This window comes from Prinia subflava, chromosome 16 (genome assembly GCF_021018805.1).
Source record: "Prinia subflava isolate CZ2003 ecotype Zambia chromosome 16, Cam_Psub_1.2, whole genome shotgun sequence".
Lineage (NCBI taxonomy): Eukaryota > Metazoa > Chordata > Aves > Passeriformes > Cisticolidae > Prinia > Prinia subflava.
Genome location: NC_086262.1, coordinates 2,206,228 through 2,219,107, shown reverse-complemented (window position 1 = coordinate 2,219,107; position 12,880 = coordinate 2,206,228). Strand labels below are relative to the sequence as shown.

General features: G+C 55.7%; 2 protein-coding genes across 2 annotated transcripts; both read left to right on the top strand.

Moving 5' to 3' along the window:
* Positions 1-844: 844 nt before the first annotated feature.
* LOC134559263 (protocadherin gamma-B5-like) lies at positions 845-3,478 on the top strand. The gene has a single exon (XM_063413869.1). The coding sequence runs from the start codon at positions 974-976 to the stop codon at positions 3,476-3,478; it is 2,505 nt and encodes an 834-aa protein (XP_063269939.1). The 5' UTR covers positions 845-973.
* A 1,404-nt stretch (positions 3,479-4,882) lies between these two features.
* Positions 4,883-12,565, top strand: LOC134559262 (protocadherin gamma-A10-like). Its single transcript, XM_063413868.1, has 2 exons — positions 4,883-7,598; positions 12,551-12,565. Exons 1-2 carry the CDS (start codon positions 4,959-4,961, stop codon positions 12,563-12,565), a joined length of 2,655 nt encoding a protein of 884 aa, XP_063269938.1. The 5' UTR covers positions 4,883-4,958.
* Positions 12,566-12,880: the final 315 nt, after the last annotated feature.

Genomic DNA, 12,880 nt, shown 5'->3' with positions numbered 1-12,880 from the left:
ACATATTGTCCAGAGAGGTTTTGGATATGCCTCAAAAGTTCAAATCTAGGAGAAAGTGTTCCTGCTCATGGCAGAGGTGTGTGTTAAATGAGCTTTAAAGAAAAGTTTCAATTGGAAACTGAAAGTATTGTTTAGCTCTATAATGGACCCAGCAATGCTTTGCACAATCCTTTGTGAGGAGCTCAGACATGGAGATGCAAATGAATAAACTTTCATGAGTCAGAAAAAAAAAAGAGTTAATGTTATTCTGCTATCTTGGCAGAAGGGTTGCTTACAGTGCTTTAGGTTGATCTATATCTCAGATTAATTCGTCCCAGGTTATGAAGGGATAATTCAAGAGATGTGACAAAGTGCGAAAAAGCTCTTGATGTCTTCCCTGTTTTATCGTTTACTGCTCCTGTTGATGCGTCGCGGTTTCATTAGAGAGCAGCTGAATTCCATTTTTTAATGCCCTGCTATGAATGTTTGCTTCTGACCGTTCAGTGTGACTCAAAAGAATGCCCCAAAAGCACCGGCACGCACAGTTGAGATAGAAACGCCATGGAGTCGATTTAAGGAAGCGCTTCTTCCTTTGCTGTTCGCAGTCGGGGAGAGACCCCGGTGCCGGTGCAGCGCCGGTCCCCGCGCCAGTCCGGGCCCCCGGAGCGCGGCCATCCGGCGGCTGCAGTGGCGTCGCGGCGCCTCCGGGTGCCGCTGTTGGCCGCCGCCGAGCGGCGCTGGAGCCGCGGCCGCCGCAGCGTCCTGCCCCCGCAGGCTGCTCGCTCGCCCGGCGCCGGCCACAGCGGCAGCGGCGCCGCCGGCAGCGGCAGCGGCAGCGGCGAGAGGCGGCGCTTGTCGGGGAGCAGCGGCGTCCGAGGCGGCCCGAGCGGGCTGTGTGCGCTGCGGCGGGCGCTGCGCTGTGCGGCGAGAGCGGCTGCGAGGGAGGCGCGGCAGCGGCAGGAGGCCGGAGCGCGGCGAGCGCTGGCGGCAGAGGATGGCGGTGAGGCGGCGGCAGAGGCGCGGGCCGGGCGGCGGGCGAGCGCTGCTGGGCGCGGTGCTGCTGTGCGTGTGGTGGCGGGCGGCGGCCGAGCGGGTCCGCTACGCCATCCCCGAGGAGCTGGGCACAGGCTCGCTCGTGGGGCCGCTGGCGCGGGACCTGGGGCTCAGCGCGGACGAGCTGCCGGCGCGCAAGCTGCAGGTGGCGTCTGGCGGCAAGAAGCAGCTGAAATACTTCACGGTGAACGAGGAGAACGGGAACCTGTACGTGAACGAGAGGCTGGACCGGGAGGAGATGTGCGGCGCATCTGAGACCTGCTCCGTCAGCTTCGAGGTGCTGGTGCACAACCCGCTGAACGTTTTCCATATCGAGGTGTCCATCGAGGACGTGAACGACAATTCCCCGACCTTCAGCAAGGCTGCTCTGGACCTCGAGATTGGTGAATGGACGCTTCCCGGTGCTCGTTTTCCCCTACAGATGGCCCGAGATACGGACGTGGGGATTAACTCGCTGCTGACTTATCAGCTCGCCAGCAACCCGTCCTTCTCTCTAGCCTTAAAGGAGAGCACTGATGGAAGCAAGCAGCCGGAATTAGTGCTGGAGAGAGCGCTGGACCGGGAGAAGCAGAGCACCCTTGAGCTTGTGCTCACAGCGGTTGATGGTGGGGAACCTGCCAGGTCCGGGACTGTCCAGATTCGCATCAACGTAACAGACGCCAATGACAACCCGCCTGTGTTCACGAAAAACGTCTACGAGGCGCGAGTGGCGGAGAATCTGCCCGTTGGTTCGCTGGTGCTGCGGGTGCGGGCGACGGATGCAGACGCAGGGACCAACGGGAGGGTCTCCTACTCCTTCGGCAACGTCCCAGACGACGTCCCCTCATTGTTTGCTGTGGACAGTGAGAATGGGGAGGTCAGGACGTTGGGTCCCCTCGATTTCGAGGAGAAGAGTAAATACATCTTCGGCCTGGAGGCAAGAGACGGCGGGGGTTTGGTATCACACTGCAAGGTGCAATTAGACGTAACTGACGAGAACGACAACGCGCCCGAGATCACCATTCTGTCACTGTCGAGTCCCGTGCCCGAGGACGCTCCGGTCGGCACCGTGGTGGCCGTGCTGAATGTGAACGATCCAGACTCGGGCGAGAACGGTCAGGTGTCGTGCGAGCTGTCGGGGGAGGCGCCGCTGTCGATCGTGGCGTCGTCGGGCGGCTCGTACAAGGTGGTGACGGCGAGCGCGCTGGACCGCGAGCAGGCGGCCGAGCAGCGCGTGACGGTGGTGGCCCGGGACCGGGGCAGGCCGGCGCTGCGGAGCAGCAGGGAGCTGGTGCTGGAGGTGTCGGACGTGAACGACAACGCGCCGGTGTTCGAGGAGGCGGCGTACAGCGCGTACGTGGCGGAGAACAACGCGGCGGGCGCGCTGGTGGTGCGCGTGCAGGCGCGGGACGCGGACGCGGGCGCCAACGGGCGCGTGAGCTACTGGCTGGCGGGCGGCAGCGCGGGCGCGGCGGGCGCGGCGCCGCCGGTGTCGGTGGAGGCGCGGAGCGGCGCGCTGTACGCGCAGCGCTCCTTGGACTACGAGCAGTGCCGCGAGTTCTGGGTGGCGGTGCGGGCGCAGGACGGCGGCGCGCCGGCGCGCAGCTCCACGGCCACGGTGCGCGTGTTCGTGCTGGACCGCAACGACAACGCGCCGCGGGTGCTGTGGCCGGCGGCGGGCCCGGCGGCGGCGGCGGCGGCGGGAGAGGCAGCGGCGGGAGGGGCGGCACCGCCTTTCGAGGTGGTTCCGCGTTCGGCCGAGGCCGGCTACCTGGTGGCCAAGGTGGTGGCGGTGGACGCGGACGCGGGGCGCAACGCGTGGCTGTCGTACGAGCTGGCCAAGGCTACGGAGCCGGGGCTGTTCCGCGTGGGGCTGCACAGCGGCGAGGTGCGCACGGCGCGCGCCGTGTCCGAGCGGGACGCGGCCAAGCAGCGCGTGGTGGCCGTGGTGAAGGACCACGGGCAGCCGGCGCTGTCGGCCACGGCCACGCTGCACGTGGTGCTGGCCGAGAGCTTGCAGGAGGCGCTGCCGGAGCTGAGCGAGCGGGCGGCGGGCGGCGAGGCGGCGGCGGCCGAGCTGCAGTTCTACCTGGTGCTGGCGCTGGCGCTGCTGTCGGCGCTCTTGGTGCTGAGCGTGGCGCTCTTGGTGCTGGCGCGGCTGCGCCGGGCCGGGCCGCCCGCCGTGCTGCGCTGCCTGGGCGCGCAGCGCTTCTCGGTGGCCGGCGCCGCCTTCCCGGCCGACTTCTGCGAGGGCACCTTGCCCTACTCCTACAACCTGTGCGTGGCGGCGCCGGCCCGCGCCGTGCCCGAGGCGGCTTGGCCGCCGCCGCCGGTGCCCGTCCTGTCTGCGGAGGAGCTGCTGGGCGGGGATTGCTGCGAGAACCCCGGCCTGAGCAGTGAGCTCGTCGCGGGAGAGCCGCCCGCCGATGCCGGTGCACCGCAGGTCTGTAAAGGCTCTAGTTCTTGATTTTGTCTTTGAAGCTTTCGGAACCGTTGTCCTGTTTTGCCTGGTTTTCCGCGGATAGTGTAGGTGGGTAGGGCAGGTCCATGTCTCTAAGACGGAATGAAAGAACGGCTGATTTCTTTCTCTACGCACCCGCAGTTAGCAGTAGCACTTGGTTCTGCGGCGGTCACAGCTTCAGATTCATCAAGAGGCTTTTTTTTGCATCTCTTTCGTTGAATAAAATTGTAATAGTTAGTAACATTGATGGGGAATCATAACTGTGCAGGAAATTGCCCGGTTCTTCATTAAGTAATCGGGCTAATAACGCAGATACTAGCTGTTGTCGATTTTTCCTTAATGATCGGTTTATCTGAAGTTATATTTTGGGACCTGGTTTAAAGCTGGCCACTTACTCCTTGGTTAACGCTTTTCCTGTCTTGGACTCCAAAAGGACTCGTTTCTCACAGATAGACCACTTACAGGTTCTACACACAGAGTAAAAAAAGAGACTGTAACTCATTCGAGTGAACGCTGTTGCAGAAATGGCAGGAATGGGTCCGGCAGAGGGACGAGGGGATTTTGTGGTTTTTTGGTTTGGTTGTTTGTGGGGTTTTTGTTTGTTTTTTGTTTTCTTTTTTGCTACCGCACCACCCCACTCTCTTAATATTCTTTACATAAGTCTGTTTAAAAGGATGAGGCTCTAAGATCCAAAGATACATATCAAATGTGAAGGAGATTGGCTAAATGGCAGTTTAGGCGCTTGAATCAGGTATATTCGGACATATATCAAGGACCACCAGAGTTTACGGTGTGAGTTGTACTTCTCTTTTCCAGCTACCCTAAATTATTTTATTGAAAATGTGCGATAGCAGCATGAATATCCAATACTAGAAAAAGTTTTTGTCAAAGAGTGTGAACCCTTTTCACTTTAATTTCTGAGAAAATAAAACTTCTTTCTGGGACTATAGAATGACTTGATTAAATGTAATTCTGTATAACGGGGACAGGTTCATTACAGGAGATTTCCTGCCTCCTGGGTAGTTGTAGATACAGTCGGCACAGAGTGATGAAGTAACCGACAGGCGTATATGAGAGACGGATTCTTTCGCTACCCTTGCGTTCGTCATTCAATGATGACTTCTACAAATATTTCTGATGAAAGTTCTTCTTTAGTAGTACTGTGTTAGGATTCGTAATACTCCGCATGTCGTATTAAAATAACTGCAGTACACCGCGTGCAGTGCCGGGAGGAGGCTGCGGGCGCCGCTGTTGACCGAGAGGAGCGAGAGGGAGAGCGGAGCGCTGCCGGCAGCCCCGCCCGCTGCGGATCGGCTCTCTCGCTCTCCCGGTACGTGAGTCGGCGGCGCAGGTCTCTGCGATCGTCCCCGCGGTGCAGAGACGTGCTGAAGGGGCACGGAAGAGCCTGGCAGCAGCGGCCGTGAGAAGAGCTACACCATCAGCCAGATCAGTGAGCGGCGGCGGAGTGATCCCGACCACGGCGGAGATGAGCGCGGCGGGGAGGCGCTGGGGCCGGCGGCAGCGAGCTCTGCTCTGGGCCGTGCTGCTGGCGGCGTGGGAGGCGGCGTGGGGGCAGCTGCGCTACTCGGTGCCCGAGGAGATGCCCAAGGGCTCGTTCGCGGGCGACGTGGCCAAGGACCTGGGGCTGCAGCTGCCGGCGCTCCGAGATCGCGGCGCCCGCCTTGTCTCGGAAGGTAGGACGCAGTATTTCAGTCTGCACGGGAAGACGGGACATTTAGTGACGGCGGAGAGGATCGACAGAGAGCAGCTGTGCGAGCGTGTGCAGCAATGCGTGCTGCGCTGTGAGCTGATAGTGGAAGGAGAGATGCAGGTGTACGGAATTCGGGTGGAAATCACGGACATCAACGACAACGCGCCGAGCTTTCAAGAGGCAGAAACAGAAGTGAAAATCATAGAAACGACGGCCCCGGGGTCGCGGTTTCCCCTGCCGGACGCTCACGACCCGGACTCGGGCCGGAATTCCCTGCAGAGCTACGAGCTGAGCGGTGACGAGCACTTCTCGCTGGCCGTGCAGGCGGGCCCCGGCGGCGATCAGCGTCCCGAGCTGGTGCTGGCCAAGGCGCTGGACCGCGAGGAGGCGGCGTTTCACGAGCTGGTGCTGAGGGCGAGCGACGGCGGCGATCCGGCACGGACGGGCACGGCTCGGATCCGCGTGACGGTGCTGGACGCGAACGACAACGCGCCCGTGTTCAGCCAGGCGGAGTACACGGTGCGAGTGCCCGAGGACGTGCCCGTGGGCTCTGTCCTCGTTACTGTCACGGCCACAGATGCCGACGAAGGGCCCTATGGGGAAATTAAATACTCCTTTAAGAAAACCACAGGGAAATCCTTGCAGACTTTCCAGCTAGACACAAAGACGGGTTTGATCACGCTTTTACGGAGCCTGGATTTCGAGGACGGCGACTGCTATGAACTGGAGGTGCAGGCACATGACAGTGGTGCTCTTTTCGACACTGCAAAACTCGTGCTTACAGTGACAGACGTCAACGACAATGTGCCAGAGATTTCGGTGCGGTCAGCACTGAGCGAGATCTCGGAGGATGCCTCAGCGGGAACTGTTGTAGCTCTGTTGCACGTGAGGGACAAGGACTCCGGGGCGAACGGAGAGGTGCGCTGCTCGCTCGATGGGGGCGTCCCGTTCCGGCTGGAGAAGTCCTTTGACGATTACTATCGCGTGGTGACATCGAAAGAGCTGGACCGCGAGCAGGTGTCGGAGTACAACGTGACGGTGCGGGCGGCCGACGGCGGGTCGCCGGCGCTGCAGAGCAGCGCGGTGCTGGCGCTGCGGGTGCTGGACGTGAACGACAACGCGCCCGTGTTCGAGCAGGAGCGCTACAGCGCTCGTCTGGCGGAGAACAACGCGGCGGGCGCGCTGGTGCTGACGGTGCGCGCCACGGACGCGGACTGGGGGCCGAACGCGCGCGTGCGGTACCGGCTGCGGGAGGGGCGGGTGCGGGGCGCGCCGCTGTCGTCGTACGTGTCGGTGCAGGCGGAGACGGGCGCGCTGTACGCGCTGCGCTCCTTGGACTACGAGCAGGTGCGCGAGCTGCAGCTGTGGGTGCGTGCGGAGGACGGCGGCGCGCCGGCGCTGAGCAGCAACGTGTCGGTGCGGCTGCTGATCGTGGACGAGAACGACAACGCACCGCAGGTGCTGTACCCGGCTTCGGCGGCGGCGACGGCGGCGGCGGGCTCGGGCGCTGCGTGGTCGGGCGTGGAGCTGGCGCCGCGCTGGGCGGAGGCCGGCGCGCTGGTGGCCAAGGTGGTGGCGGTGGACGCGGACGCGGGGCAGAACGCGTGGCTGTCGTACGAGCTGGCCAAGGCGACGGAGCCGGGGCTGTTCCGCGTGGGGCTGCACAGCGGCGAGGTGCGCACGGCGCGCTCGCCGCTGGCCCGCGACGCGGCGCGCCACAGCCTGGTGGTGGTGGTGAAGGACCACGGGCGGCCGGCGCTGTCGGCCACGGCCACGCTGAGCGTGGTGCTGGCCGAGAGCGTGGCCGAGCTGCTGGCCGAGCTGGGCAGCGCGGCCGAGGCGGCGGCGCCGGGCGAGGCGGCCGGCAGCCTGACGCGCTGGCTGGTGCTGGCCGTGGCCGCCGTGTCGTGCCTCTTCGTCGCCTTCCTGCTGCTGCTGCTGGCGCTGCGCCTGCGCCGCTGGCGCCGCCGGCAGCTGCTGCCGCCCGCCAGCGGCGCCTTGCGCGGCGTGCCCGTGTCGCACTTCGTGGGCATCGACGGCATGCGCGCCTTCCTGCAGTCCTACTCGCACGACGTGTCGCTCACGGCCGACTCGCGCAAGAGCCAGCTGCGCTTGTCGGGCGCCAGCTGCTGCGACACCCTCCCGGCCCGGCCGCTGCCCGACGAGCCCGCGCCGCTGCTCGGGCAGGAGGATGTGGCCGCCGCCCTCCCCGCCGATCCCTCCGCTCCCTCGGTGAGTTTCTCTGTCCAGAATTTCTCCGCCGGGCTTTGTTCCAAGGGTCTTCTTTCCCTGTCGTGTTCCCTGGCTTGCATAGGACACTTAGCTGAAAAGCGAGGTCGAGTTTTCTTTGTTGACATTCTGAGTGCTGGTGCCCGTTGCCTTATTTGTGTGACCATGGGCTCCTCAGCCTTCCAGGTAGTGAAGAATGAAGCGGGGAGAAGGCTGCTGCTGGCAGGCTGTTCGTTGGGTCAGAGTTTTTAGTATTTATCAGGTTCCATGTATTTTTCCCCTATTTCACCTGTGCCATGTAGAATCTGTTTTCCGATTGATATTACATCTTCCAAATGGATATATTGCTTTACTAAGAATTGCAACTTTTTAGGAGGTACATGTGTCTTCCCAAGAGCACATGTGCTTGAATGTGTTGAATGTGTCTTGAACAAAATGCTGATGGCTTTGCATGCGACTCCTCTGCACGTGGATCTCAGCCTTTATCATTCTCCATGATACATAGTGGAGGTCAGCAGGGAATTGCTTTCTGCCATCCATGCTTTGATCTCTGTTCTCAACTTAGGATTTGGCCGGGCAACAAGTGGTCCTTGATGATGTCTGTCTGTCTTTTCTGAAGTTGAAGGATTCTCTTGATGTTGTGACTCTTGGAAAAGCCTGTGGGTGACTCTATGTGGAGACAGAAATGCAGGAGGAAATGGCAAAAGTTCTTTGTTTTTTTCTTGTTTTTTAAGGTAGAGCTATGTCAAATGGAGCCGGAAGAGCCTTGGCTATGAAATATTGAACATGGGAAGGGAATTGCATGGGTGGGAAGGGAGAGATTCAAGGTGCAACAGGAGATATAAGGTGGGCATCATTCCCTCCACTCCCTCGGTGAGTTTCTCTGCCCACATTTTCTCCGCCGGGCTTTGTCCCGATGCTCCCCTTTCCCCGCCGTGTTCCCTGGCTTGCATAGGAGACTTTGCTGAAAAGCAAGGCAGAGTTTCCTTTGGTGACATTCTTAGTGCTGGTGCCTGTTGCTGTCTTAGAGTGGACGTGGGGTCGGTCCTCAGCCTTCCAATTAGTGAAGAAGGAAGGGGGGGAAAGGCTGCTTCTGGCAGGCTCTTCGTTAGCTCAAAAATTGGATATTTGTTCAGGTTCCAGTTAGTCTTCCCCTATGTCATCTGTGCTGTGTAGAATGTTTTCTGATTAGTATTAGATCTTCTGAATGGATATATCATATTATTAAGAAATACAACTCTTTATCAGCTCATATGTTTTCCCAAGAACACATGTGCCTAAATAGATTGAATGTGTCTTGAACAAAATGCTGATGGCTTTGTGTGGAACTGCTCTGCAGTTTGTTCTTTATCTTTTTCCAAGATACATAATGGACGTCAGCAGGGAATGCCTTATTGCCATCCATGTTTTGTTCTTTGTCCTTAGCTGAGGACTGGGTCAGGCAACAAGTTCTCCATGATGTCTGCCTGTTCTGCAGATGAGGGATCCTCTTGAAGGTGTGACTCTGAAAAGCCTGTGGGTATCTCTACGGAGGGGAGTAAATGCAGGAGGAAATGGGAAAACTGCTTTGGGTTTTTTCCTTGTTTTTTAAGATAGAACTATGTTAAATGGAGCTGGAAGAGCCTTGGCTATGAAATATTTAGCATGGCAGGAGAATTGCGTGGGTGGGAAGGGAGAGATTCAAGGTGCAGCAGGAGATCGAAGGTGGGCACAATTCCCCCTGTGCAGATATTCACTGACTCAGTGTCTCCCTAAAGACTGCTGGGCTTTTCCTTTTAGACCTCTCGAGTCTCTTGACAGAACTTCAGGGAGCAGGCAAATGCAGCTTCCATAGTGCAGAGAAGTAGAGAGAGCTGTGTGAGATTGGTGGTGTGAAGAGAAGTGGTCTGGGGAGCTGGGCCTCCACTGTCAGGTGTTTTTAAGAGATGTGGGTGGAAGAAGAGCAGGGATGATGTGAAGGGTGTGAAATTGGAGTCGTGTGAGCTGTGCATGAATGTCTGCTGAAAGACTGCAAGGAATGATTTCCTCCATTCCCTGTCCAGTTCCTGTCTCTAGGATGAAGCAATGTGAGGTTTTTCTTCCCCAAGTCATTGTCTAGAAGATATGTATTCCATCTGTATGGAGAACCCTGGGAGGTTCTTACTAAGTATTTGCACACCATCATAATTGTATCACCTAAAATCTTAATGTTGTACCTATGAACGATTCCATATGGGAAGAGCGATCCGTGTGTTTGGGGCCTATAAACAAAGTTATTAATCATCTACTGTGAGTTCTATAACGCAGAGGAGCAATGGAAGCTCTCCAATTCTGCAGGTGATAATATTCTGTCTCGCTGTCCTGATGGCCTGGAGATGGTTCTTTCATGTTTGTAGGAGAAAAGAGAGACACTTTCATCTACAAGTTTCTTGAACCTGTCACTGTAAGAAATGCTTTTTCTTGTCCCATGGGTAGGGTGAGAAGTCAAATCTTATCCATGGTCAGGAGATACAGTCTGAGCAACTTTCCTGTTGGTGGAGTCTCTCTAAATTCTGAAGATCTGTGATAACCCTGTGAGCTGTGAAGGGTTAGGGGGAGTGTTGGGGGTGTGGTGTGTGAGGAGGCCCTGGTGGAGACATGGCCTGTGTTTTGTTGATGCCCAGGGCTATTGCTGGCCTTCTGAACATGCGTCAGGAGGAGTCTCCTGATTTTATCTTGTGTGGTTTGGACTGCAATGGCCTGGTTTGGGTTTGGTATTCTTTTGCATGCAGGGTGGCAGTGACACATCTTGTGAGGAGTGCATGTGCTGAAGAACGGTGATGTTGCCTCTGAGCTGCTCCTTGGATGGCTGGGTCTGTGACAGAGCTGGTAACAATTTATGGCCTATCTAAGGTTTTACACTAATTCCAATAATTGGGAGGAACAGATTAATCTTAGTTGTGATGCCTGGGATCTGAGAAGCTGTGCACACAACTTTTCTCCTACGGATATCTCTATGCAAAATTTGTTTTCATGTTCTGCTTGGACAGAGAGAAGTCTGTCTGTTCAGAGACAGGGCCGGTGCTGGAGTTCACTGTGATGGAGTTCAAAATGAGTGAATGAAATTTGTTAAGTTCTATTTGTGCTAGTAGATGAGGCCCACAGCTGTGGTTGCAAGGTTTTTCTTTCTCTTACTGTCCAGGGCAATGACTGTCTGGGGTGAGCTCCTGTGTGAGGCCTCCTGTGCATTAGTTACAATCGAGTTTCCTGTGTTGTGTATACACTGCAGTTGACACAATCTGAAATGTGATGTCATGATTGATACGGTTCTGGTGTTTTCCCATTCTTGTCTGAGATGATTAAGTATTTTTGGATGATTTATTTGTTTGGGATGGCTGAACGGGTTTGTTGTTTGTTTGCTTGCTTGTTTTCTTGTGAAGGACCTCATTGTACCTGGCAATCCTACAAACTCCAAAACATGGAATTATCCAGTAGGGAGAGTATCTTTCTTCCATACCTTGAAGCTGTACATGTAACCATAGAATTATAGAAAGAGAGACTTGTCGAATGGTGTGTATTGAAAAGAATTGTAAAGATCTTGTTGTTCCAACTCTTCTGCCATGGTCAGGGACATCTTCCACCAGACCAGGTTACTGAGAGCACCTCCCAGTCTTATCTTGAATATTTCATGAAAGAAATACAACTTAAAGTTAGATGTTTCCCCAAGGTGTTTTTTTTTTCTCTGTGGCTAAGATAGAACCAAAATTTTGGAATATGTTGATGGTGAGACTAAAGGCTGTGAATGCAGAGTGAGGAGGGTGAGAGCTCAGTTCTGTGCCAGGAAATGGGTGAATCTGTGTGGGTTTGGCTGAGAAATGGTTTGGTTTCTTGCTTGGTACCAAAGCCAGTGCCATTTCTCTTGTGTTTTGGTGCTGGTTTCTCTCTCATGAAACACAATGAGAGTCCTCAACAGGAACATTTTCCACAGTGACTGTTCATGTAGAACCATAATTACCGTGTGGAAGAGCTGATGAATCCTGTGTGATACCTCTATTATGCATCTGTATCTCTATTATTTTTCAGCAAATCCATACTTCAGCCACTTAGGAGAGAATTGTTTGTGTGGGAAATAGGAAGAACCGGAAAGAGAAGCAATAAGAGAATCTGTTGCAAGTACTCAGAATATTTAACTTTAGAAAGAGACCCATGAGAAGGTGTTTCAAGTGATGGTTTCATAACTGTGCAAGGTGAGCAGGCCATGCAGTAGAAAGAGTTGCTGAGGAGAGGAGTAATTCTTCAAATGAAGCTCCCTCTCCTGCTGTGCAGTGTGAGTGTTTAGGGCCACACTTGCAGCTTGAGACCTCAGTGTGTGCTAGGTGCTCTGAGGGATGAACTTTAGGGCCTGAAATCAAGGCCAAGGAGACTTCACTGTGAGCATCCTTGAATACTTGTTTTCTTCTAATCCTTCCTTCCCTGATCTGATTCATGGTTCGTGTTTTGTTGGGGTTTTTTTCATGTGGTTTTTTCTTGGTTTACTCTGTATGTGGGCATACTTACTATTATCAACAATCTATCTTTTTTAGCAATGTCTGGTGTGTTCATGTCTCTGTCTCTTGTTCCATTGGGAGTGGAAGGCAGGAGATATGAGAGTGACTTTATGTTCTGTTACTGCTGGGAACAATAGATGGAAATAGGACTTTAGTAGACCTTGCATCTGTGTGAAAAAGCACGAGATAAAGGTGGGGAGGAGATTCCCTCTAAGCCAATGGTTTGATGATCCATTCTCTGTTGGGTGACTGCTAATCTTTCAGTGTGGTTGTTTATCATTTGGGTGCTTTAGAATCCTTCAGTCCCTTATCATAATGGTGGTGATCAGACAAATGTACCTCCCTTGTGGGTGTGGCTGCAGTGCATGATCATCTCAGGAGAAATGTGAGCAGTGAGGAGATGGCCACAAGCAGAACCTTGCAGCTGCATGGCGTAGAAGAAGAAGACGACAGGGGAGCTCTGTGTGTGAGGCCAGAGGAGAAGTCGGTCATTGCCTTGCTTGTGCTGTGTCATAGCGAACACAGCCTGTGCCTGCTGGAGCACAGTGGGATTGGAGTTGCTTGTGCAGAGCCAGTGAGACCTACAAAAGGTTCTTGCATGTGTTGACTTCTCTGTGTTTCTCCCTCTTGCAGTGCTTGTTGTCATGAGCTCCAGCCCAGCGTGTCTGATCTGCTGTGGAAGGTGTCCTCTGTGCCAGCTGGGCCAGTGCAGGTGGAGTTCCCACACACAGCTGGGATGTTTCCAGGTGGAAAGAGGAAGGGTTTCCTAAGCACATGTGTGCTCCCCCAGGAACACTTTGTGTGTGGTGTAAAAATGCAGAAGCATCTGTGCTGCAGTGGTCAAAGTGCAGTGTGGCCACCCAGCCCCGCCAAGGCTTCCATGAACAGAGCTGTGGCCAGTGGCAGAACGTGTGCAGTGTCCCCCACGTCATGACCCAGAGGAACGTGCTGGGCAATCATCTG